This window comes from Notechis scutatus, chromosome 4 (assembly GCF_049901735.1).
Source record: "Notechis scutatus isolate UNSWTSFEM ecotype Mainland chromosome 4, rNotScu1.2, whole genome shotgun sequence".
Classification (NCBI taxonomy): Eukaryota; Metazoa; Chordata; class Lepidosauria; order Squamata; family Elapidae; genus Notechis; species Notechis scutatus.
Genome location: NC_142012.1, coordinates 71,965,816 through 71,992,415, shown reverse-complemented (window position 1 = coordinate 71,992,415; position 26,600 = coordinate 71,965,816). Strand labels below are relative to the sequence as shown.

At 39.1% G+C, this 26,600-nt stretch overlaps 1 protein-coding gene across 4 annotated transcripts in view; it reads left to right on the top strand.

Annotated features, from left to right (window-relative positions):
- Positions 1-26,600, top strand: part of GBF1 (golgi brefeldin A resistant guanine nucleotide exchange factor 1) — a 348,645-nt gene that overhangs the window by 142,892 nt on the left and 179,153 nt on the right. For all 4 annotated transcript variants that reach the window (XM_087963724.1, XM_026674267.2, XM_026674268.2 and 1 more), the window contains exons 9-14: positions 16,027-16,153; positions 22,923-23,140; positions 24,363-24,522; positions 24,705-24,916; positions 25,067-25,165; positions 25,553-25,747. In XM_087963724.1, the coding sequence (XP_087819850.1) occupies positions 16,027-16,153; positions 22,923-23,140; positions 24,363-24,522; positions 24,705-24,916; positions 25,067-25,165; positions 25,553-25,747 (1,011 nt within the window). The remainder of the gene's footprint in view (positions 1-16,026; positions 16,154-22,922; positions 23,141-24,362; positions 24,523-24,704; positions 24,917-25,066; positions 25,166-25,552; positions 25,748-26,600) is intronic.

The window sequence follows — 26,600 nt, the reverse complement described above, 5'->3', positions numbered from 1 at the left end:
AACAGGACAAGGATGCCCCTTGTCACCACTATTATTTGTATTAACACTAGAAGTATTAAATAGAAATATCAGACAAGATGAGGAGATAAAAGGCATGGAGGTAAAAAAGAAACATATAAGTTACAGGCATTTGTGGATGATTTAGTTTGTATCCTCTAGATACAGGATCTAAGAAGATCCTCTAGAAACAAGGCCTACGCTAATAAAAAATAGAAGTATGGCGAAGTGGCAGGATTGAAAATAAAACAGAAAAAACTAAGATTTTAGTGAAAAATGTCACAGAGAAACAGAAAAAAGAGATAACAAAGAGATTAGATATCCAAATTACTAAGAAAGTAAAATATCTAGGGATTCAATTAACAGCAAGAAGTGTGACAATTAAAGAAGATAATTATGAATTGAAACAAAAAGTTAAGGTAGATCTGGAAAAATGGAAAAACTTGCAATTATCGTTAATAGGGAGGATAGCAACAATTAAAATGAACATATTGCTGAGATTATTGTACCTGTTTCAATAAAACTGGAGAAAAATATTTTGAAGATCTTAATAAAAAAAATAATATTAAGGTATATCTGGCAAGGGAAAAAAGCAAGAATAAACTTAAAAACATTACAGATACAAGAACTAGAGGAGGGTTTTGATTACCTGATTGGGAATTATACTATCAGGCCGCAATGTTAACATGATGAAAGAATGGATTGTATTGAGGAACACAAGATTATTGACTCTGGAGGGGCATGATTTGCAATTGGATTGACATGCTTTTCTATGGTATGGGAAAAGTAAGATACATGTGTCAGCATTCCAGCAACCTTCCATTCCGTCCAGTAACTCCCGAGACAGACATCTTCTCAAAGGTTCCTTTTATTTTGGATAGTAACTGGCACAACTGTGGAATCCCGAATTTGAAAGTTCTGGGCTTCCTTATAATAAATAAAAACTACAAAATCCATCCCCAAAATCCATCATCACATCACATGGCCCAATCACCATCCATCCCAAGTTAAAACTTCCTCTCAGTAATGCGCAACACAACCTGACCTTGAATCAGAAAAAGAATGTTGTTATGTCTAACTAGATATACTCCAATAAATTCCCCCCTTCCCACTTTCCCAGGCTCAGATGTGGCAGCATGGGAGCATCTGATCTCAATATGGCTTCCAAAGCTGACGACATGGTTATTTTCAAAGACATCATATAAGAAATGTTGTACTGTTAATATGGGAGAAAATCAAAGAACAGCACTATTTGAAGATTCCAGTTTGGCTTTTGACAATGGAAGCACTTACTGACCCAAATATTATTAATATGGTAAAAATTGTTAGTTACAAAGATATTTTGAATGAAATGGGTGAGCTCAAAACTAAGCAAGAATTAAATGAACAGGGGATTTACATGGTTTGGTATTCATATATACAGATGCAGTATAGATATGAAAAAGATGTTAAACTAGATGTTTTCTATAAAGAACCAACAGAATTGGAACAGAAGTAAGATTGATAAAAAATTGTATTGTTAAATTGGGTGTTAAATTGGAAGAACAAGTAAAGGAAACAATGATAGCATGGACAAAATTTTTTGGTTACACTATAGAATTAGATAAATGGCAGAAATTGTGGGATAGAAACTATAAACTAACAATGTCAATGGCATATAAAGAAAACCTGTATAAGATGTTTTATAGATGGCATCTTGTACTGGCAAGACTGGCAAGGATGTTTAAAGATAAATCAGCTAATGCAGGTAATGTCACCAGACACCTGGAACACATTATCATGTGGTGGACATGCGTAGAAGCAAAAAGATATTGGACAAAAATACATACGTGGTTGGAAAGATGATACAACAACATACTGATTTAAAATCTGAAAGATTTCTGTTGGGGATTATACCTGAAAATTATAATAAAGAGAATGTATATTTAATTATTCATGTACTAACTGCAGCTAGAATTAGATTTGCACAAAATTGGAAAACTGCAGAGAATGTGATTAGAAAAATATTAGACTGTGCAGAAATGAATAGGTTAACACTAGCAATCCAAGAGAAGGAACAAATTGAATATTATATGATATGGGATTTATTTTATCAATGGTTGGAAAACAAATATGGAAGTTAGAAATTAAAGAAGACTAGCGCAAAGTAGTAAAAATGCGGTAAGAATTAAAAATGTTAAGATGGGGAATGTTATAAGAATTAGATATATGATGTAGATTAGTATTAAGTAAGAATAGAATATTAAAGCTAAGCAATTAATATGTATAAACTATAATGGTTATTGCACAGTGTACCGGGTTTCTCAAATAATAAGGCCGGGTCTTATTTTTTTTTGAGCCCCGAAAAAATGGCTAGGCCATCTCCCCCCCCCCCCCGCTTGCATCTTCGGGCAGGCGGGGCGGCAACGGCTTGGATGTTGACCTCGGCGTTGGTGGGGCACTTTGTATCAGGGTCAACGCAGGCAGCACCATATCCATATCCAGGTGTGCAACAAAAGTACTTCCTAACAGCAAGCCCCCCCGCCATTCCCCCCCCATTTCGCATGTTTTAATATAGGCCTTAATTGGGGGGAGGGGCTTAATTTCATTTCATGCCTATAAAACATGCTAGGACTTCCTATTGGGGGAGGCCGTATTGTTGGAGAAACAGGGTATTTATACCCAGATGACACACTGTTCAAATGAAAGATGGAATGTTTGTATAAATAAAATAAAATTTTTATATTTATATATATATAAAAAGAATGCTCTTTAAAATTTCCTAGCATTCCTTTAGGAACTTCCAACATGCGAACTGGTTACTCATCCTAAAATGAATCATCTTTAACTGGACTTGGAGCTTCAAAATTTCCTGTTTGCTGGGAAGCTGTGTAGCTAAAAGACATTTAAGTGTGTAGCTAAAAGACATTTAGTCTACATCTGACTTTGGGGATATTTCTTCGTAACCAAACAAAAGTGTATTGTGCAGTTCACACCCCTTGCTCGCTGGATCTGGATGTCACAAAGCAAAGGCCACATTTTGTAATTAACCTCGTTTTGTCTGGCAGATTGCTCTGTTTTGTCTGGCAGAGTGCTACAGGAGGCAGAGTGTCAGGGTTCCAAGTAACAGCCCAGGTTATGGTCTGAGATAATAGGTTGTGGTACCCCGTGGAGATGGTAGTTGTGTGACACAAACAATTTTGCTAGGTGTCTTGCTGATGGTAGTCCAACACAAGGTACAAAATGAGCTTGTTTGGAAAAAAGGTCAATGACCATCCATATTACTGTGTGTCCTTTACTGTCTGGCAATTCCATTATAAAATCCATGGCTATCTCCTCCTATGGCCGGGACAGATCAGCCATTGATTGTAGGAGCCCTACAGGTTTTCCTGGCTGATGTTTCATAGTTGTACAGATCGGACAGCTTTTCATGTATTCGTCTATTTCTACTTTCATTCAAGGCCACCAGAATTGGCGTTTGGTGAGGTATAAAGTTTTGAGGAATCCAAAGTGACCGGCCTGTCGAACGTCATGACACTGCTGTAACACCTTGGGTCTCACTTCCCCTGGAGCATACAATTTGCTACCTTTCCACGCAAAACCCTCCCTATGTGTTAGTACTTGTTGTTTCTCTTTGAACCGGGGGTCAGTGGACAATGCAGCCTGTATATCATGTAAGAGGCTGCTCCTTGGGCTTCTAACCGTCACTTGGGCGGCCTTTTGAGGAGGGGGAATAATTGCATGGATCACCTCCTCACGGCGGCTGTTATGTTGGGGCATCCGCGACAGGGCATCTGCCAGGAAGTTTCTGCCCGCTGATACGTACTTCAGGGTGCAGTGTAACCGTTGGAAATATTCTCTCTATGCCACGACAAAGAGAAGAGACATCCAAGATGGCCACCATGAAATTGAGAGAGCCAAGGAACAGCTAAGAATAATGCTGTAGTGAAGTTGGTGAACAGAATTTGGAACTGGGTGAGAAGAATCTTTTTTTATTCAAATCTTTAAACCCCAAAAAGAATCTGGAAAAGGATTCATAATTATCTTTAACCTAGCAGCAACCTGGCATGTTGAAAAAAATATTAAAATTGGAGGAGGAAGAACTAGAGGGAAAAAGACAGAAAAAATTGCTTAAAATGTAGAAAATTGGACTTCTAAACTGGACAGGCGTTTTACTGGACAGGCGTTTTGAAATGCTGGAAATATTTACCCAAAAATTAACATTATCTTTATATCATGGAAAAATGGGAAAACCGGCTTAATATTGAAATTTAAATAAAGAGCGCCACCTGCTGATGAAAGGTAGAATAGCATATTCCCAAAACTTGTTTATTGGAGAATTAAGCGCAGAAGGAAAAAAAATATTGCTGAAAAGACCCCTGATAATTACAATATAAAATTGGATTTATAGAAGGACCTAAGGAGGTGATGGTAGACTTAAGGTGCATTTCAGAGATACAGGCAGACTATATTGGGGATAAAGAAACAAGAACATTGAACTGTTAAGAGAAGTTTTTGTAGATTTGAACATATGGTTTTTGGATTACTGGATAAAAGAGGGATTCAATAGAATTCAACAAAATGCTTCATCAAGAAGAACGGACTGGAATTTGGGAAGAAGTGGCATCAATCAAAAGTACAAGGGAAACACTGACAAGACATTGCCAGAAAATTATGGAACGATTGGAGAACATAGATGAAAAGCTGGGAAATACAATACAAAAGACAGTGAGTGTTCAAGACACCCAGAAAGAGGAGGAGTTAGCTGAAAGAGGAGATAAAAAAATGGAACAGACAAAACAAATGGGACAAGAGGAAAAAAAAGAGACAATAATAAAAACAATAGGGACGGATGACATAAGCCTAGTGTAGAGGACCTTAAGGAAAATAAAAAAGAAATTGGGGAAACAGGAAGATTTTTATGGGAGAGAGACAGGCAAGAGCAGATATTTTGAAAACTAGACAATGGAAAAGGGAAGAGAAGGGAGAAAAATTTAAAATGAGTAGCCAAGATGTAGAAGCAGATAGAAACAAAAACCCAAGAGAGAAATATGGGAGGCAAGCTAAAAAATGAATAATTAACTCTTTAAAGCGGATAAGAGATGATGGTTAGAAAAGGGAATTTAATCAATATAGTGGTGCAAAAAAGAAAAAAAAATAGAGGGGATTTAGAGAAAGGGGGATTAATAAAATACATGTTTTTATATAACAAGGGGAAGTAGTAATAAGAAGGGAAATTATATTTAATGAATGTAATATGTATGTATGTTAGTTAAAGGTAATAAATATGATTAATATTTTAGTTGTGTTAAAACGCCGTCCCTAGTTCCGTTGCTTCTCTCTCTTCTGGGGACGGTACCGACAGCTGTGCTTGTTGTGTACCCCAGGATCGTTCCAAGGCTTGTTGAATTGCTCTCGTGCTCTTGCCCGAGCTGCTGCTGACTGGCGTCTTCGGTGGTTCCTGTGCACTCAACAGCCCAGTGTCCCAGTTGATTGCACCAGAAACAATGGAATGGTAATCGTACGGATCTTTCCACGGGACCCGGGGCAGTGGGGACAGGACGGGCTTCACCCATCAACCCTGTTTGTTTGTACCCCGGTTTCTTCGGACCAGGACCGATGTCGTCCTTGGAATGGAACTCCCGTAATCTCTTACCCAATGCTTGGAACCAATCACGTAGCTGGTTCGGGATGCCATGGTATACACAAGCCTGGTGCAGTTTGCGATTGAGCCCCACCCGGAACTGGTGAACCACTAACTGTTCCAGCCAGGCCTGCAACTTACCAACAACTCTTCAAAACTCCCGGATGTAGTCTACCGCCAACCAGCCTCAATGTTTCAATGACAGGAGCTCTCCTTCTGCCCATTGTGTCCACGTCCCGTCCTCAAACTGGACATGAAGCGCTTCCAAAAACAAACCAACGGTTGCCAATTCTCATGCATGTTCACTGTGCAGGTCAGCCACCCACTCATCAGCCTCCCCTTCCAACACCGCTGTCACTGTTACAACCATTGCCCATTGCGAGGGGTGGTACTGAGTGTATTGGTCCAGATGGCTGATGGCTTGACTCAGAAAGAGGGCCATGCGATCAGGATCCCCATCAAATGAAGCCTGCAACGGTGGGGGGAACCCATGCCAACTGCTGGGTCCAGAATCCCAGTGTAGCCATGGGGCCTTGTGAGACCTGGTCTGCTGGCCAGGTGTCTGGGACAGCACATAAAGAAGGCCTTCGAGCCAGCTGTTAAATCCCCAACTGCTGTCTCTTAGCTTGCCCTCTAAGGTTTTCTACCATGGTTGACCCATCTGTAGGTTGTTCCGGCCGCCTTACCAGCCCAGCCAGTAAGAAACTCTGCTCCCAGAGGCCTGCCTGCGACCCTTTGTACCTTCAGGTAGACGCTGGACCCAATAATAGTTTCGGACTAGTCAGATGGAACTGAGTCTGCTGCAGAGGCACCAGCTGAGGGGATGAACTTTGAAGCTGCCATGGTGCTGCCTCTGCTTCCGTCTACCATGGCTGCCAAGATGGTGCATCATGAAAACTGGTCTCTCCGACCTGCTCCCGCATCATATCCATAGTGCTTCCATCTGGGGCGGTTGAGTAGCTCCACTTCCCCTCATTGTCATCCGAACAGCGTCTCTCCAGCCACTCAGTCAATGAAGCCCCAGCAGCCCCTGCAACTGAAGGACTGTGCCACCACTCCCCAGCGGAGCCAACTGCCTGAACAGTCTCTGGTACCTTCTGGGCCTTGGCTGCGCCTCTTTAGGTTCCTTCAGTCTCATCATCGGCTGGGCTTCTGCTCCTTCCGTCTCAGCCTCAGGTTGGGGCACCTCCTCCTCCAATGCCTCCTCCACCTTGCCCACCTTTTGAATGGCCTTTTCCTGACCATCCTCTCCAGGCTGCGGTCATCCCTGCTGCTTGTGCACCTTTTTCTTCCACACTTTCCCCTTCCACATAACTTTCTATTAATGTGCTTTGATACAGCACTTTGGGAACATCCAACTTCTTTTGCAATTACCTTTTGAGGCTTTCCCTCCTTATGGAGGGTGTCAGTAATGGTTTTCTGCACAACTGTCAGGTCAGCAGTCTTTCCCATGATTGTGATTCCTACTGAATGAGGCTGAGAGACCATTTAAAGGCTCAGGAACCCTTTGCAGGTGTTATGGCTTAATTAGCTGATTAGAGTGGGATACTTTGAGCCTAGAATATTGAACCTTTTCACAATATTCTAATTTTCTGAGATTGTGGATTTGGGGTTTTCATGAGCTGTAAGCCATCATCATCTCAATTATGACCCATCACGGCTTGAACTTTCTTGCTTTGCATGTAATGAGTCTATCTCATATATTAGGTTCACCTTTTAAGTTGCATTACTGAAATAAATGAACTTTTGCACGATATTCTAATTTTTTGAGTTTCACCTGTATCTTTGTTCACTATAACTTTAACTTATTATCCTATTGTCATCTTTTCTATTCAACTCCATATCTGTTATTTAGCCAATCATACAGTACATTCCATGTCAAATAACAATCCGTTTCCTCTCTTTCCTTTATCTCCTTTATGGTCAACTTATCCATCTCGGCACGTTCTAGTATTTTTCTTATCACATTTTCCTCTGGTGGCATACTATCATTTTTCCAATCCTGTGCATAAGTTATTCTTGCTGCAGTTAATAAGTGTAGCATTAAATAGTCTGTTTTCTTATCATATTTTCCCATTATTATATCTAATAGAAAAGAGTTTGCTATTTAATTATTTCTTCTATTTTTTTGTCCTTATCCAATATTTTCTCACTACAGGGCATGTCCACCATGCATGGTAATCCTTGCTTTTGTTTTCATTTCCAACACTCAGATGATCTGTTTGGGAAATTTTTTGCTAATCTAGCAGCTGGTAGATGCCAGTTGTAGACTATTTTGTACTTTTTTTTCTATATGATGCCGACACCGTCAGTTTATAATTCTTCTCCCACATTTTTTCCCATTTCTCCAATTCTATTGTGTAGCCAAAATTTTTCACCCAGTCCTTGTTTCTTTAACCCTCTCCTCTTCCATCTTATATTCCAACAAATAATTGTATGTTTTAATCAATTTCTCTTCTGGACCTTGTAGTATCTTATTGCGATAGTTCTCTACATATCCCATGGTTTCCTGTATCTTTCTTGAATTTTGCTTGTATTTTCATATACATCCACCACTCTATCTCGATTCCTTGCTCTTTTAATTTTTGTTTCATGTTTAATATTCCTTGTTCGTTTAAGACGGCAGTCGCCAACCGGTGGGCTGTGAGAAAATTTTGGTGGGCTGCAGAGAAATCTCACCCCCAGAGCACCCCCACAAGCAATTAATCCAGGCTGCACAGAAACACAAGGCTGCACCGCCCACATGGCCCGTGGAAACCCTCCCCGCCCACTCACTCTTTACCCGGTAAACTTGCCTGCTAAATTGCTATATTTCCTTTTTCCGACCATCATCTGTTCTGCTGTGCCGTCAGATTTAGATTAGCTAGGAAGCAGGAAATGGTTGGATTTCTTGCTTTCTAGCTAATCTTTAGATCTTCGGTTCAGCACAGCCAAACCTCCCTTAGGACTGAAGGTTTGCTTGCAAGCAAATTCAGTGCAGACCCACGGCAAGTAAATTTGAGAGACTGAGCTAGCAGATAGATAGATCACTGAATGATTCTGTGAGCAACTCAATCTGCCTGCTTTGCCTATTTTGGGTAAAAGTTGTTCTTTTTTATAAAAAAATTCAATATTTACATGCATGGTGGTGTGTTGTGAGTTAATTTTGTGAGTTTGCTTGCAAGCAAATTTTATGTGACAGACTGAGCTAGCCAATGGCAGATAGATAGATCTCTGAATCTGTGATTCTGTGAACAACTCAATCTGCCTGCCTGCTTTGCCTGATTTTGGGTAAAAGTTGCTCTTTTTTATTAAAAAAATTCAATATTTATATGAATATTTATAATATTTACATACAAGCCATGCCCAGCCAATCACATGACCACCAAGCCACACCCACAAATTAGGCCATGCCCAAAGAACCGGTTAGTGGTCCCTGGGATCTAAAATTATGAGTCTGGTGGTCCCTGAGGTCCAAAAGTTTGGCGACCCCTGGTTTAAGATCTCCTTATACCTTACTATCTTATCAAGATTTAACACATTTGGGTATATTAATGCTTCCATGGTTGATAATCAGATCGGAATTTTGTCATAATGATTTTTAAAAATCTTTTCCCAAATTAATAGCGATGTATTTCTTATTTGGTGTCTTTGGAAATAACTATGTGTCTTGATTTCCCATTCCATAAAAATGTGTGCCATCCTAATTGTAAGTCGTCTCCTTCAATTGTCAATATTCTTTTGTTTTTCAGCATTACCCAATCTTTGATCCATGTAAGGGCTGCTGCTGCTGTATAAAATTGTTTCCAATCTGGCAGAGCAAAACCACCTCTCTTTCTACTGTCCTGTAACAATTTTAACTTTATTCATGTTTCCTCCCCAGCCAAATAAAGTTTGATATTAATTTGTTTAAATGTTCAAAAAATTTCTTCCCTAACTTTATCGGTGTCACTTGGAACAGAAACAGAATTTTTGGCAATATGTTCATTTTTATTGTGGCAATTCGTCCTATAAACGAGAGTTGTAATTTCTTTCAATTATCCAAAACCATCTTAATTGGTGTTATCAATTTTGTATAATTATCTTCTTTAACAGATATACTTTTCGCTGTTAGCCATATTCCTAAATATTTAGCTTTTTTGACAATTTGAATTTCCAATTTTTCTTCCAATTCTTTGTTCTGTTTCTTAGTAAGATTTTTTGTTATAATCTTTGTCTTATTTTTATTTATTTTAAGCTCTGCCAGCTTTTTCAATTCTTCTACTTTCTGACTTAACTTGGGTCCCGATTCTAACGGTTCCTCAAGCACAAATACCAAATCATCCGCAAAAGCTTGGACTTTATATTCCTCTTTTTTAATTTTGAGACCTTTTATTTCTTGTTCCCCTCGAATTTGTCCAAGTAACACTTCTAAAGTCAGGATAAACAACAAAGGTGATAGCGGACATCCTTGCCTTACTCCCTTCGATATTTGAAATTGTTCGGTTAACTCTCTGTTTATTATTACTTCTGTCATTTGTGTGGAATATATTGCTTGTACCATTCTTATAAATTGCTCCCCAAAATTCATAATTTCTAATTGTATTGTAATAAACTGCCAATTCAAATTATTGAAAGCCTTTTGCGCATCTATAAGCAACAATACTAATTGTCTTCCAGAATGTACTTCATAATATTCCGGTATGTTTATAATCGTTCTCAAATTATTTTTCATCTGTCTTTTTGGTAAAAATCCATTTTGATCTGGATGTATACACTCATTTAACACCTTTTTTTTTTAGCCTTTCTGCCATTATGGATGCAAATATTTTATAATCAGTATTCAATAATGAAATAAGCCTATAATTCTTTATTTGTTGGTGGTTTGTCTCTTCTTTTGGGATGAATGCTATGTACGCTTCTGACCAAGTTTTGGGTAATTTCACTTCTGCCAGTGCTTCATTATATGCCTCTATCATAGTTGTCTCTAATGGCTTTTATTTACTTTCACACAGTTCTACAGGTATTCCATCTGGGCCTGGGGTTTTATTGTTCTTTTGTTTTTTTTAACCGCTTCTGCCATTTCCATCATCGTTATTTTTTCATTTAACGTCGTTCTTTTTATCTCTTCAATTTTGCTTAATTTTTTCTTATCCAAATATTCTTTAACATTCTTTTCTGTTATATTTTCATGACTATAAATTCCTAAAAAAAATCTTGAATATTTTTTGTTCTCTTCTGTTCTATGACATATAATCCCTTTGTCATCTTGCAATTGGTGTATTATTCTCTTCTCCTTTTCTTTTCTTAATTTATCTGCTAGCCATCTCGCCGGCTTATTCGCATGCTCAAAAAAAAAAAAAAGTTTCGCTCTTTTAACTTTTTGTGCCATTTCTTCCTGTACTATCAAATTCAATGTCTTATAAATTCCATTTTCTTTTTAACTTTACCTTTTTGAGGGTCATTCTGTAATTCTACTTCCAGTTCCTGAAGTTCCTCCTGTAGAACTTCTTCTTGATATTTCACACACACCCCCGCCCTATTTTTTCTTGCCATATATGCTATTGTCAATCCTTTGATGTACACCTTTGCTGTGTCCCACAATATTTGTTTTGTTGTTTCTTCTTTCCTATTTTATTTGAAGAAGTCCAACTCCATCTCCATTATTTGTACATATTCTTTATCTTTCATTATTGCTTGGTTCACTGTCCATCTTCCTCTTCTCTTCTGTCCTCTCCATATCACTTTTATTGGATTATGATCAGCCCAAGTGTTGGTCATTATTCTACTTCCTCTATATCATTTCTCAATCCCGATGTCATCCATGCCATATCAATTCTTGACCATTTGAGTAAAAGATATACTACCTACTTTTTTCATTTCATTCCCTCCATATGTCTTGTAAGTTTAATTCTTTTGTCATCTCAAAAATGTGCTTGGAAATATTCTCCTCTTAATGTTATTATTTTTACTACTTTTATAGTCCTTTTTAACCTCCACCACTGCATTGAAATCACCTATTAAGCACACATTTTCATACTCATTCTCAATTATTTTTTTCGTGTAATTTCCTATAAAATTATTTCTGATTACTGTTTGGTGCATATATTACAGTAAGCAAGATTTGTTTTAAATTTATTATTATTTCCATCATTAATTCTCTTCTGTCCCCATCTGTATATATTTGTTTTGCCTTTATCCTTTCCTTAATATATACAGCAATTCCCCTTTTTTGTTGCGCTAAGGATGTGTAGTGATTCCCCATTTTTTGATTTTCCAGTATTTTAGCGTGGTGTTTCTTAACATGTACTTCCTGAAGACATTATATCTAGGTTCAATTTCTGTATCTTAGTCAATGTTTGTTTGTTTTTTGCTGGGGAATTTAGCCCATTGATGTTAATTGAGAGCATATTTGTTTCTTCCCCATCTTGTTATTTGTATATGGGCATATCTTTATGTGTTATTCAATTTAGTCTTGTTATGCCAAGTGACCACCAAAGCAGTAGTGGGTTCCTACCTTGGTCACTACCGGTTCAGTGGGTGGCTGTGCGTGCACATGTGTACACGTGTCCCTAACGTGCACCCGTGCGCACCCCTAACGCACCAATTAGCTGAGAGGATGAAGAAATGAAAAGCTAGGAGCGACCCTCCCACCTACTTATGTGTTTGTTGCTTCTTTTATCCTCTCAGCTTATCGTCAGAGGAACTGGTTCAGTTGTACCAGTAGTTTTTTTTTTACTACCGGTTCAGCTGAACCGGTAGTTATTTTTACTTTTGGTTCAGCTGAACCTGTCTGAACCAGTAGCATATCACCACTGCACCAAAGCATTCTCATTTCCATAATATGGAGATTCTGCTATTATTTTTTTGCTGTGGGCCAATGTTTCACTTCCACACATTGTAACTGGTCTAATGACTGTTAGATAGACTTGGATTTCAAATGTAGAGGGATTTTCTTATTGAATAGAACACAGTTGGTGTCATTTCAACAAGGTGTCATGTCATATTTGGGCAGTCTGTGGTGTTCAGGAACTATGTTTGGCCCCTGATGGAAACCTTATTTGATTTCAAATTATTAATCCTGTATTACTGATCACCAGTATTTTTAATATTGAACCTTGTTTCACAGACACATCTACTAGATCAGATTATAATGCAGCTGGAATAGGATTTGAATGCCATTGCTCAGGTAAATACCTACAGAGAGCCCACAGTCTGATTCTTTGCTTTTCACTTCAGATGATGGGCAGTTGTTTTCACAATGGCTGATGTATGTTCTTTTCCTTTAACCATTCATCATTCTAGCCTTTATCTACTGCAGGATCTTCTACATGTTTTGAACTAATATGATTTTGAGCTTTCCTTTGCTACTTGTCATCAGTTCTTCTTTTTGTTTGACCAGCCCATTTCCATTTCAGTTCTTTTATTGAGAGGTCCTTGGTGCTCTCTGAGCTTGTTTGTTTTCTTACATTTCCCATGTTTCCTTACCCTAACTAGGGAACATCATCAATGCTAGTAAGGAGTGCTGTTTGCTGTCAGTTTATATTCTGGTGACTTGCCTGTCTGTATGGGTGGTCTTAGAGATTCTTTGGTTGATGGCTCTTTGACAGTTTCTTGATTGGGTATTGTTTATTTGATTGTTGGTCTGAAGTTAACTTTGGAGTTAATCTATGTTAATCTCAGTGCTGATTACTGGCGAAGAGGTGTTGAAGTCTTTTCGTTCTCTTTTGTGCTTGTTGATTGTCTCTTTTGCATAATCTATAGATTGTCAACTAAAAAGATACTCCTTTGGCCTTTTTAGCTGCCAGAAAAAGGGACTGGGGGAAAACAGTGCATTCCTTAAGTGCCTAGATAATCACCCTGGCAGCCCAAAATTTTCGGAGCGCAAGAAAATTACTGGAGAGCATGATTGATGACTCTTGGGGATGGATGTGTCCCATTGAAGAATACACATGCAGGGGGTGGAGAGAAGATCAGGGTCAAGGGAGAAATGAATGGTGTATTTTAGTATCGTCTGCATCCAGCTAACACCAACACAGCCACTTTTAATAAATCAATTTTCTTTTCTCTGAGATGCGGCTAGAGACTTATGATTTGAATGGGTGTGGATTTGTTGGAGTCTTGACATAGATGTTGTTAATGTCTATATGTCTATTGATGGCTGATTTGTCAGAGTGTCAGGCTTCTAGAAATTCCCTGGCATTTTTGGACTTGGCCTAATCTAGGATTGTCACATTTTCCCAGTTGGCACTATGGTTAAATCTGTCTATGCATTATGAAATTAAATAATTTTTGTCGTGTCTTCTGACTGCCAATTCATGGATACCTTCCATCTGTTTGTCCTACATAGTGGTTGTTGCAGTTCTTGTAGATGATTCCTGTTTTGTCTTCTGTGGTGGCTGCGTCTTTTGGTTTGCTTAGGATGTTTTGAAGGGCTTTAGTTGGCTTTTGTGCTACACAGATTCCATCTGATTGTAGTAGTCTGTTGGTGGTTTCTGAGATATTGATGTATGGCAGTATAATTCTTTTTAGGGTTTGTGTTGGTGGAGCTCTGTTGGGTTGAGTGGCCAGGGACATGTTGGAATTATTGTATAGATGAGGGGTGTCAAATTCAAGGCCTGGAGGCTGGATCTGGCCCACGGGAAGCTTAGATCTGGGCCACTCTGAAAATAGTGAAGGACAGGCCCGTGGTGCCTCTGCTAGCGAAAACGGAGCTCCGGAGGGTCACGTGTGGCCTTCCCGAGCTCTGTTTTTGCTGGCAGAGGATTGCAGGAAGCCAGGCCAACCGAAAAGAGAGCTCATGAGGGCTGCGTGCAGCCCTACCGAGCTCTGTTTTCACTAGCAGATGTTTGCAGGAGGTTGGCCCAGCCAAAAACAGAGCTCAGGAGCCGGTTTTCACTGGCAGAGCGCTCGGGCCACCACAGGTGCCTTCTCAACATGAGTGACATCAAGCTGGCTGCACCCACTCTGGCCAAGCCCCCCAGCCTGCCCAAGGTCAAATACAACCCTGATATGGCCCTCAATGAAATCGAGTTTGACACCCCTGGTATAGATGCTGTATTTTCTTTTTCTGCTGTTCTGGGTTGGTGCAGTGTGTTTGGGCTCGTTTAAATAAAGTCCTTATCCAGCTTCTCTTGTGGGAGATTGGCTTGTTGCTTTGGTAGTTGAGCACCTGATTAGTATGGGTGGGTTTTCTGTAAACTTGCATTTCTAGTTTGCCATTGTGGTTTCTGTTGATCAGGATGTCCAGGTAGAGTAGCGAGTTGTTTACTTCTCTATTAAACTGGATTCCTTTAAAATGTTATTGATGGTCCTGTGGGTATTTTCTAATTGGTCCTTTCTTATTATGGTGAGATGTCATCTACATATATGATCCATATTTTTGGTTCTATTTGTGGAAATGCTATGGCTTCTAGACGGCATTGCATGACAACCTGTGCTATAAGTCCTGAAAGCGGTGATCCCATAGGTGTCTCTTTAATTTGTTGGTAAATTTGGCCATCAAATTGGAAATATGTAGTTAAGCAGAGGTTTATGAGATCCATTATCCTGGTGTTTTGATCTTCATGCATTCAGTTAAGTCAGGTGTACTGTGAAGTAATGCAGTCATGGATTCTTTGGCTAATTCTAGATCTATAGATGTGAACAGGGCTATGACATCAAATGAGACCATGATTTCATCCTCATCTAAAGTCACATCCCTAATTGTTTGAAGACACTGTAGAGGTGTTTCAGCACCATCATTAATTTCAAACCATCACTGGACAAATGGTTGTAAGTTGAAGACTACTTGCAGAATACTTAGTTGGCAAAGTTTTTTTAAAAATAATGGTTTGGTTTGGTTTGGTGCCTTTGAATCAGCATAAAGGTCTAGCAAGTTCATGCTGTTTCCTTGGCAAGATTTAAAAATAGTTGCCCATTGCTTTCCTCCTAAGATTAAAAGAGATTGACTGGCCCCAGGTTGCTTTGTGCTCTACAGTAGATGGAACTAGAATCATTTTGTCTTAACCATAATATCAAATTGGATCTCTAGCTTATAAGTTAAGACTTTAGAATACAGTTTCAAAACAAAATAAAATAAAAAAGAATGCAACTTTTTAACTGAGAAGGGGGATTCTGGAAATCAAAATGTTCTGTATTTGGGAACTGATTTATATATGTCAATATACATAAAATATCTGAAAGCTGGGTGAACTCCAAAATACATCCATTCAATTTGGAGCTATATTCATTCTCTCCCTCCCTCTCCCTCCCTCCCTCCCCCCTTCCTGTATACATACATACATACACACACACATACATACACACCACACACATATACACATATGCTCTACTATTGGAATATGAATTCCTGCATCAAACAAAACTGGCAGGAATATTGTTTTAAACAAATAGAATACTGTTGCAATGCTTCTGGCTATAGGAGACTTGTGTTTTATTATTCACAGTTGAAAATGAGAGCAGGAGGAATGAGTGATTCATCAAAATGGAAGAAGCAGAAACGATCACTAAGAAACTCTTGCCATGTAACTAAGGTATCTCAAGGAATAGAACAGTCAGCTGCCAATGGCACAGGTATGGTATGACAAATAATGGTTTATGTATTAAAATGTATGTACTCTAAATATGGGTAATCACTGAGAAAGTACTCCCTCTTTCTTGTTTGCTATATTAGTTACATTCTTTTATGTAAATTGGTCCTAAATTGTGAGGATTTAAGAAGAATATAACAGATAAATGGAAATTTGGCTCAGGTTTGCCCTGAATTAAATTATTTTTGTTAAGATAAGGTGAGGTGAGGTAAGGTAAGGTAAGATAAGATGATAAGATAAGATAACCCTTTTTGTCACTTTTTGTCTATGAACAAACTGGAACACATTAAAAAATGAAATTCTGATGCCCGGTCTCAAAAGTGTGTGTGTGTGTGTGTGTGTGTGTGTGTGTGTATGTAAGTATGTATACACATACACCCATACCATACATAATATACATATGCTCTCAATACACATGCGCGCACACACGCGCGCACACACACACACACACATCACAGACCATTTAGAACAGGGGTCTCCAACCTTGGCAACTTTAAAACTTGTGGACTTCAACTCCCAGAATTCCTCAGCCTTGCAAGGCTGAGGAATTCTGGGAGTTGAAGTCCACAAGTTTTAAAGTTGCCAAGGTTGGAGACCCCTGATTTAGAATATATAGCAGAAAAAAGAGTCTAGAGAGTTGAGGAGGTGATATATATGGTATAAAGCTACTACAGAATTTAGTTGTTCTGCTTTGGATACTGCAGAGTATCCAAGTATCCTCCCAGAGGTAACAAAGGAAATCCAGAGTATCCTCCCAGAGGTAACAAAGGAAATTGGTCATGGAGAGGATGTGTAGCATCCCAGACAATACTGCGGATCGTGGGCAAGCCTTGCTTATATGCTATATCCTGGTGTTGTGGCTGGCAGCTGACAGAGTCGGACAGTAGCGAGGAGTTTGGGGAGGAACCTGGAGGACTTGGATGAGGGCTCTGCATCAGAGGCAGGGATGGGGCCAGGGCAGGCTGGCAGTCATCAGCTGTCTTCAGACTCAGACAGCAGAGGTGGGGGAGTGTTTGGAACCGGTTCCCAACCTGTGCATGTGCAGAGCTACCAGAATACAAGAACAATTGAAAAAGCAGGGTCGACTCAGGAGTAAGGCCTGAGATGATTGGCCCCTCCCATAGGACATAAAAGAGGAGCGAACAGGATGTGAGCTTTTGCAGGAAGCAATTAGTTCATCTGATCAATTAAAGCTTTGAAAAGTTCTGTTTGACTCTGTGTCAACTTTGGCCTTTTCTCTGCATCTGGCAATTAATTCTCTGGCAGCATTCCAAGTAGAATAAGGTGTGTGTTTATAAACATTCCCCTGAAAGACTGTTTGTGAAGCTTTGCAGGCCGTGAATGAACGTAATTCACAGCCGTGGAAATAAAAGGTTTTGCCAGGACTAAGATTTGTACTTTATGCTTTCTAAGGAAGCTTAGGTCAGGACAGCTAGATACAAGAAAGTGGACTTCCAATAATCTTTTCTGCCATCCTCACCACTCTCTGCACAGCCTTCCTGCCCGAAATAGTAATACATCCAAACCACACAGTAATATAATGCAATGTGGCAGGATGCTTTTCATTGTCTCTCGATAGAAAGTGGAAAGGATAAGGAAAGGGAGATGTACACTTCTCATACAACACAGAAAACACAGGTGCTGCTGTTCCTACTTTACCAGTGTCTCACTTTTGAATGACCAAGCTAACCCACTCGCCATCTGCACACCCAAAAACTTGATACTATTAACCACTTTCACAGTTGAATTGTTAATACAGGTGTATGGCTCTGCTTGCCTTTTCTGAAATAGACAATGATCTCTTTTGTTTTTGCTGCATTTAAAACCAGCTGTTTTTATTACCCTATTCATCAAACCCTATATCTTCTCCCAGTAATTTCCCTCATTATCATCCTGAATAAGGCCTATCACTGTTGTATCATCTGCATAATCACAATATGGTTGGATAGTAAACCTTGCGCAAAAGTCATGGATCAGCAAAGTGAACAAATAATGTAAAAGAGGTTCCAATGTTTCTATATCTATAAAAGCCACAGTGGAATGGGAATCAGTACAATACTTCACTGTTGTCTAGACCAGGGGTCCCCAACCACCGGGCCGCGGACTGGTCCCGGTCCGTGGAGCACTCTGTACCGGGCCGCAAAGGAAAAAAAAATGGCGGCTTTCTTCGCCTTCGGTGAGTGCTGCTGTGATCGGGGATCAAGGACACAAATGAGAGAAGGGGAGGGAGGAAGCAACCGAAGCCTGTCCTGCTCTCTGGCTCAGTGGCTTCGGCTTCCTCCCGCCTCATTCCTCTCTCAGTCGCTCTCTCGCTCCTCCACCAGCCCAGGAAGAAACTGCTTCAAAGAAGCCGGGGGTGGTGGCTTTTCCTGTCGGCGCAGCTCCTCCGAAGCACCCCGTTTTCACCCCCACCCCGCCGCCAATCAATCCAGGTTAAATCCAGTGCTCCGTTTTGCCTGCCTGCCTGCCTTCGTTTCTGGTAGTTTCGGAGCAGCTTCTGCTGAGAATAATAACTATTCGCCTCTTTTTCTCAGCCGAAGCTGCTCCGAAACTACCAGAAACCAAGGCAGGCAGGCAGGCAGGCAGGCAGGCAGAACGGAGCACTGGATTGAACCGCAGGCGGCGGGGCGGGGCGGGGGTGAACGGGCGCTTCGGAGGATCCGAAACCACCAGAAACGAAGGCAGGCAGGCAGAACGGAGCACTGGATTGAACCGCGGGCGGCGGGCGGGCGGGGGGGGGGTGAACGGGCGCTTGGAGAAGCTGCGCTCCAAACCACCAGAAACGAAGGCAGGCAGGCAGAACGGAGGATTGAACCGTGGGCGGCGGGGTGGGGGTGAACGGGCGCTTTGGGGAAGCTGCGCCGACAGGAAAAGCCACCCTGCCGGCTTCTTTGAAGCAGTTTCTTCCTGGGCTGGTGGAGGAGTGAGAGAGCGACTGAGAGAGGAACGAGGCAGACACCTGAGGGATGAGGCTGAGGAGGGAGGGAGGGAGACACCTGAGGGATGGGGCTGATGAAGGCAGGGCCGAGAGGCGAGGCTTCTCAGCCGTCCTGCAGGGACTATCTGTCGCTCAGGGTTGCAATGAGGAGGCATTGGCGTTCCTGAACTTGGTGGTTTGCTGGCAGACGTTTTTTACCCGACTAGGTAACAACATCAGATGTTACCTAGTCAGATAATGAAACGTCTGCAAGCAAACCCACCAAACTCGGACACCCCCACCCCCGGTCCTTGAAAAAGTGTTTCTGAGTGAAACTGGTCCCTGGCACAAAAAGGTTGGGGACCACTGGTCTAGACCAGGCTTGCACAACTCATAGACGGGAATGGGACACACTGATACATTAAAAATAATCATTGGTCACAAAGGAATTGCTGATGGACCGGTCAGCTATTTGGCAATAGGAAGGGACCTGGTGATCAGTGAGATCTGGAGAGACAGCCATTCAATATATGTTTTTCTCCTTTTGGACAGCGTCAGTGTTTGGCAATACTGGATTTATTGAATTTTCAAACAAACACTAGTGGGTTGCACAATTAGTTCTTAGAATATGAACAAAAACAGGGCAATATTAATTAAGATTTAATAATAGTGGTGTACAATAAGTTTCATGTGTAAACTGTTTTACTGCCATGCTTCATAAAATAGATTATTTTCTTTTATTGAAATAAAGTGTTTTGTTTTCTCCAAGCACAATATTTCTCATTGATGCCACAAAGTTTCACTTCGATCTCATCTATTCACAGAATATTGTTCCATAATAATCTTCTTTGCCTCCCTTCCTTCATCTCACCTTAGTTTAAATACTGTTATCAATTTAGTCATAATGAAGTGAGCAGTAGCCCAGGAAAGAATATATCTTTTAATAAAATTCATTAGTTTGAAAAAGTACAACTAGTCTCCTTCTGGTTTTAGTAAACAAAAATCTTCCATCCAGGAGCAATTTGTCAAATTCCAACATCAATCTCTTATTCCAGGTAACTTTTTAAAATAGTTTATGGAAAAGCTGTAGTATTATGCCTTGATCTTAGCACAGGATATTGACAAATTACTCTTACTGTTAGGAAGGGATTTTCCCCCTAATATCCAGAATGTGCATATTTTTTTCTGAAAGGAATTTATGATTTATTTATTATTCAAATTTATATAGCTGCCTACTTCACAAAATGTGACTCTGGGTGATGTACAACAATTGAGTAAGAACAAATATAAAAACAACAAATATCAAATTCAGATTAAAGTAAAAATTATGAAAATATTATGGACCTGGAAGCAAACTGGTAATATAGCTTGCATTACAGAAGTGTAACATGGGCTGTTCTAGTATTGCTTGTGTCACTACATTTTGTAATGGCTGAAGCTTTTGAATTCTCTTCAGGGGCAGCCTCATGTAGATTGCATTGCAGTGATCAAATTGAGGTGACAATGACACGAATGACTAAGTACCTCGTGCCAATCCAGGAATGGTCACAACTGGAGCACAAGATAACGGTGTGCAAAGATGTTCTAGCCTTGATTGCCACCTGCTTCTTCAGCAGGAGTTGTGAGTATAGGGTGCAAACATGACCTATCTGGACAGTGCAAACACATCCAGCACCAAAAATGGCACAATCCTGGAAAGCAGTGGACTTCAAGTCAAAATCCACTCACCAGGATTCAGTGAAGTTTGTTGTTCCCCATCCAGATCCTCATAGCCTCCAGACACAGGGATAAGATGTTCACAGCATCATTTATTCATCAGGGACAGAGATGTATAATTGGATATCATCAATATAGGAGTGAATTAGGGGGAGAGTGGAAAACATATTAAGATATGGCACTGGTTCTCATGGTACTCTTAACAGTTTATTGAAGACACTAACATCATTTGTCTCAGGATAGTTTTAGTTATAAAAACCAAAGAGAATAATTGTCATTAAATTTGTCATTAAACTCTTCTGTAAAAATGAAAATAGCCAAAGGTTTCAATACAGAGGTCTGGAAACATTTTATTGTCTTTTTTATCCTTTCTGAACTCCTTAATTCTCTAGAGCAGGGGTGTCAAACTCGATTTCATTGAGGGCTGCATCAGGGTTATGTTTGATTCAGGGTGTAGTTGGGATGGCCGTGGGCGGAGTGGGCGTGGTTGGGGTGGCCATGGCCAGCTCAACGTCACTCATGTTAGGAGCACCTGTGGTGGCCAAGTGCTAAGGCAGGATTTCTGTGACACCCTCCCTCACTCTCATAATTTCCCTCCTTCACTCTCATAATTTCCTTCCTTCCTTCCTTCCTTCCTTCCTTCCTTCCTTCCTTCCTTCCTTCCTTCCTTCCTTCCTTCCTTCCTTCCTTCCTTCCTTCCTTCCTTCCTTCCTTCCTTCCTTCCTCTTTTCTTCTTCCTTCCCTTTTTTCCTTATTTTTCCTTCCTTGCTATCTTCCCATCTTCCCTTCTTTTTCTTTTTCTTTTTCCTTTTCTTTGTCTTTCCTCTTTCCCCTTTCTCTTTCTCCTTTCCTGTCCCTTCTTGCATGCTCAAATGCAAAAGGGGAAACATTTCTCCTTTCGTTTGTTTTTAGGTTCTTTTGCTAGCCCTCTGCCAGTGAAAATGGAGCTCGGGGACGACGACACAGGACGTGCGGCCCTCCCAAGCTCCATTTTCGCTGGCAGAAGCACCATGGGCTGGTCCTTTGCTGTTTCCAGGGTGGCCCCGCAGGCCAGATCTAAGCATCCCATGGGCTGCATCCGGCTCGTGGGCCTTGAGTTTGACACACCTACTCTAGAGTTACAAGATTGTGGCAGGATAAAAGTCAAATAATTGAATTGATATATACTGGAATTCTTCACTGAACATTCTGAATAAATGAGCTTTGTTCTGATATTAGAGCTACTTAAGAAGATACATCTCATGTACATCCCATGTATATGAATCACTTTTGCCCCTGTCCTTACAACCTAGACTTAACTATTTTTCTCACCAGATCAGAAATGAGGAATTATGATTGTGATAATTTCAATAATTTTTCTCTTTATAATGTTTTCTTTAGAAGATATATAACCTAACACAATAAATTGGCATAATAGTTTGGAATATAGAATAGAACGCTAGTTCTTAAAGCAAACACATTTGTTTCCAGTACTGTACAGCAGTTTCAGGGATAATAATGCTAGAAAAACTCTCAGAAAGTACTCTCTGAGGCATCTTTTTGTCTTGCAGGATTGGCTCTTTAGATGCTTCATATCTGATTTAGTACACAAGTTGTGAGCTTCAATATAAATGCTTTTAAAAGAATATGTATGTAAATCAATATTTATGCAAGAACATACACAACCTTGGAGAGGAACTCTGTAAATAATCTAATGTAAAATTGACTAGAATTATTCTGTTTTCAATTTTTCAGACAGTTGGAATTTTGTTCATGCAGTGTTTCTGGGGTCCAAATTTTCTACTTCATATAAATTTATGAGTTTCAAAGTTATATGCTCGGAGTTGGGAAGCAGGGATTTCATGGTTTTTTTTTCTGTGAGGACTCTGGCTATTGATACATAAAGTCATTAACCTTGAAGTATGAATAAAAGACACTGAGGTCTTTTGTGAAGTGAATACAGTATGTTCTGTTTAATTAATTCCAGTGAGGTAGGCCACTGTTTGTTATATTATCTGAAATAATGAATAACAATGTGTATTATAATCCATTATTTCAGATAATATAATAAAATAGAAAGAGGACACCATGTACTATAAATAAATATATGACTAATATTTATGTTATTTATTGTTCACAGGTGAGGTCAATATCACTGATGGACCTTCTCCAATTTCATCTGGAAATTCAGAAAATGTATCTTCTATAGTTAGTCCTGTCATTGACAGTGGTTTAGAGTTATCTTCCCAAATTCGCTCAAAGGATGATCTTACAGATTTACAACTTGTCAAATCTTTGGAAATCAGTACAACAATGCCCTTAAATGAGTTTAGAGCCAGAGAGCAGTTAGAACTACAGGTATGAATTTCCTTTACAGCACAGTTCAGCAGACAACATACCGGTGACAGTTATAAAAGTTGCTTTTATTCTGTTCAGTTAGCCAATAATGTAATTTTAAATGGCTTGATTTTCATTTTCCCTCCAAACACAAAAGGTAGAGTCCATTAAGAAATTAGCATGTAAAATGTATGATTAAAATGAGCTGTGGTGGCGCAGTGGTTAGAATGCAGTACTGCAGGCTACTTCTATTGACTGCTGGCTGCCTGCAGTTCGATTCTCATCTGCTTAATTAGGACCCAGATTGTTGTGGACAATAGGCTGTAAACTACTTAGAGAGGACTGTAAAGCACTATGAAGCGGTATATATGTCTAAGTGCTATTGCTATTGCTAAAAGAGGCTGAAACAAAAAATAGGATGATTACTGTATTTTTTGAGTAGCCTTGTAAATGGATGTAAAGGTAATGAGATGCTTTCTGTGTGTATGAATTTGATTTCCAACCTACTTTTTATGGAACTTGCAAAACAATTATTACATTTAAAAATAGTAAAGTGATCTATTTCAAATATTAATATCTGCTGTTTGTGTAGGTCTTCTCAAGCATAGTTTGCATTAACAAAATTACTTTACATGAAGGTACAGTAGAGTAGATAGCACTGACTTTACACTATTAGGATTTGTTTGGATTATGAATGTCACAAATCTTATAAGGAGAAGAGGAATTTTACAGTGGGATAAATTGCATACATACATTTTTGAATAAAGTAGACAAACTGGATGACTGTGAAATATTTAAGACTACAATTTCCAGTTTCTCTCATCTTTGGCAAGATTGGTGGAAATTGAAATTTAAACTTTGAAAAGGCTTTTTACTGTTGAATATATTACTATTCTTGAAGTGTTAGAAATAGAAAGTCATTTGCTGCTGTTGTAGATGCAAAATATCTAGCCACAGAGCTGAATCATTTTAATTAAGAAGACTGATTTTTTTTCTTTTAGAGTATGGGTTTATGTCAGTAGTAGTATATGGCAGGGGTCTTCAAACTTGACAGCTTTAAGACTTGTGGACTTCAACTCCCAGAATTCTTCCTCCAGTCATGTTAGCTCAGGAATTATGGGAGTTGAAGTCCACAAGTCTTGAACTTGCCAAGTTTGAAGACCTTGAGTATATGGGATTATTTGTGTCATGTAGCAGTATTAGTCTGTGCTAATTTTCTGCCTTAATATCTTTGTGATTAAAGAATGAATGTCCTCAGAGGGAAAAGACTCCATCTGCTTCAGTAGAATCTATCCCAGAGGTTCTTGAAGAGTGTACTTCTGTAACTGATTCTGTTTCAATTCATGACATGGACTATGTTAACCCTCGAGGTGTACGATTTACTCAGTGTTCTCAAAAAGAGGGTGAGTGCATTGGAAAAATGTACTGTAATAGTAATTTCTGTTTTCTTTTCATTCTATATCTTTAAAAATATCCAAATACCATTAATTTGCCATTATCAAGAATAATGTATCTCTGACTAATTGAAAGGATGCTGAGCAGGAGTGCTATAGTTGGAATGTTTTTGTGTGTTCTCATTTTCAAGGAACAACATTAGTCCCTTATGGATTGCCCTGTATTCGTGAATTACTGCGTTTCCTCATCTCTCTCACTAATCCACATGACCGACACAATTCTGAGGTGATGATCCACATGGGTCTACAGCTACTCACAGTTGCTCTTGAATTGACTTGTGTTGCAAACTGCCCATCTCTCTTAGGACTTATAAAAGAAGAATTATGTCGGTATCTCTTTCAAGTAAGCATGAACATAATACCTTCCTCATCTTTAAAAATATTGCATGTATGTTGAACTCTTTTGGAATAATTATTTTATATGATTTTAGATTGGGATGATGGAAAAAATAGATGTATATTCATTATCTTTGAACTTTTCATTCATTCCCAGTTATTGAACATGGAGCGGCTTAATTTATATTCAGCTTCCCTTAGGGTTTGCTTCCTTTTATTTGAGAAAATGAGAGAGCATTTGAAATTCCAACTGGAGGTGAGTCTTTTGAAATATGTTATGTAATCTTTGGGAGAAATTAATCCCATTTGGGGGAAGGTCTGGGAACACTTTGAAAAAATATTATATATCATTAAAATGCTCACTAGATATGTTCATATGCTTGCATTTTTGTGCTCTTATATTTTAAGATATTCATTTATAATGATAACATTTTATAATCAAAATGTTTTGAAACTCCAATTGCAAAGTCTGGAATAGAAAAGTAAGAGTGGAGACCAGGAAAAGAAACTATCACTTATAATATTCACCCGTGTTATAGATGAATCACATTTTGATGAATCACACCCTATAAACTGTTATAGATGAATCACATATAGATGAATTACACCCTATAAACTGAACTATCTCCTATCTTTCTGTCAGATGTATATCAAGAAACTGATGGAGATCATCACAGTGGAAAGCCCCAAGATGATTTATGAAATGAAGGAGATGGCCCTGGAGGCTATAGTTCAGCTATGGAGGATTCCTAGCTTTGTAACTGAGCTCTACATTAACTATGACTGTGACTATTACTGTGCTAATCTTTTTGAAGACCTCAGCAAGCTGCTATCCAAGGTCCTGAATAAGAATTTCTTTGATGTTTTCTTTTCAGTATCATTACAAGCACAAAATAATAAACCATGTTTATTTTATAAAGAAATCCTAGACTGCAGAAGTTCTCAATTTGAGTACCAAGCCTCCCAAAGTTCTACCCTCCTTTCTCATGCCTCATGTAATTGCTATAAAGGGGAAAATTCATCATATAACCTGATCAGAGCTTTTTAGTACCCTAGAAGTGCTTCAGAATATCATCTAAAGTTACCAGTAGAGGCTTTTAAAAGTCTTTATATAGGTAGGAATATTTTCTGAAGAGAAATTCAGTTGGAAGGGCTGTTTCTACTCCTTTACCTTTTCCTCAGAAAAATGCCTCATACTGTAATCAGGCTTTAAAACTTAACAGTGATTGTTGGTGGAAATACTTCGCAATCTAATTGCAGAAATATGTGCTTGAGTTAATTAAGCCAGTTTTCGAGGGAAAGAAAATAAATGTTAGATCTATGTGTATAAAAATTATTTTGGACTGTGATTCTGACCACTGGCATGCTGTTTCCAGAATGCTTTCTTTAAAGACAGTTTGATACTGAGGACAGAATATCCCTGTCTTATTCTTGGTTAGGTCTGTCCTATTTAATAAATTATCCTTATTGTTTTCTTTTACAAAATGTGAAAATATTAGAATTGGGAATGTCATGTGAGGCATTCCTAACTACTGTGATCTCTCTTTTTATCAATAATAGTATAAAATCTAAAGAAACAGAAAATAATGAAAGGTCAGATTCTTTCACAGTATCATTGTGGATGGGAATACCTTTAATTTACAAATGTAAATTAAATTTGCAGTGAATTTCTAGACTGGGGACCCCATGGA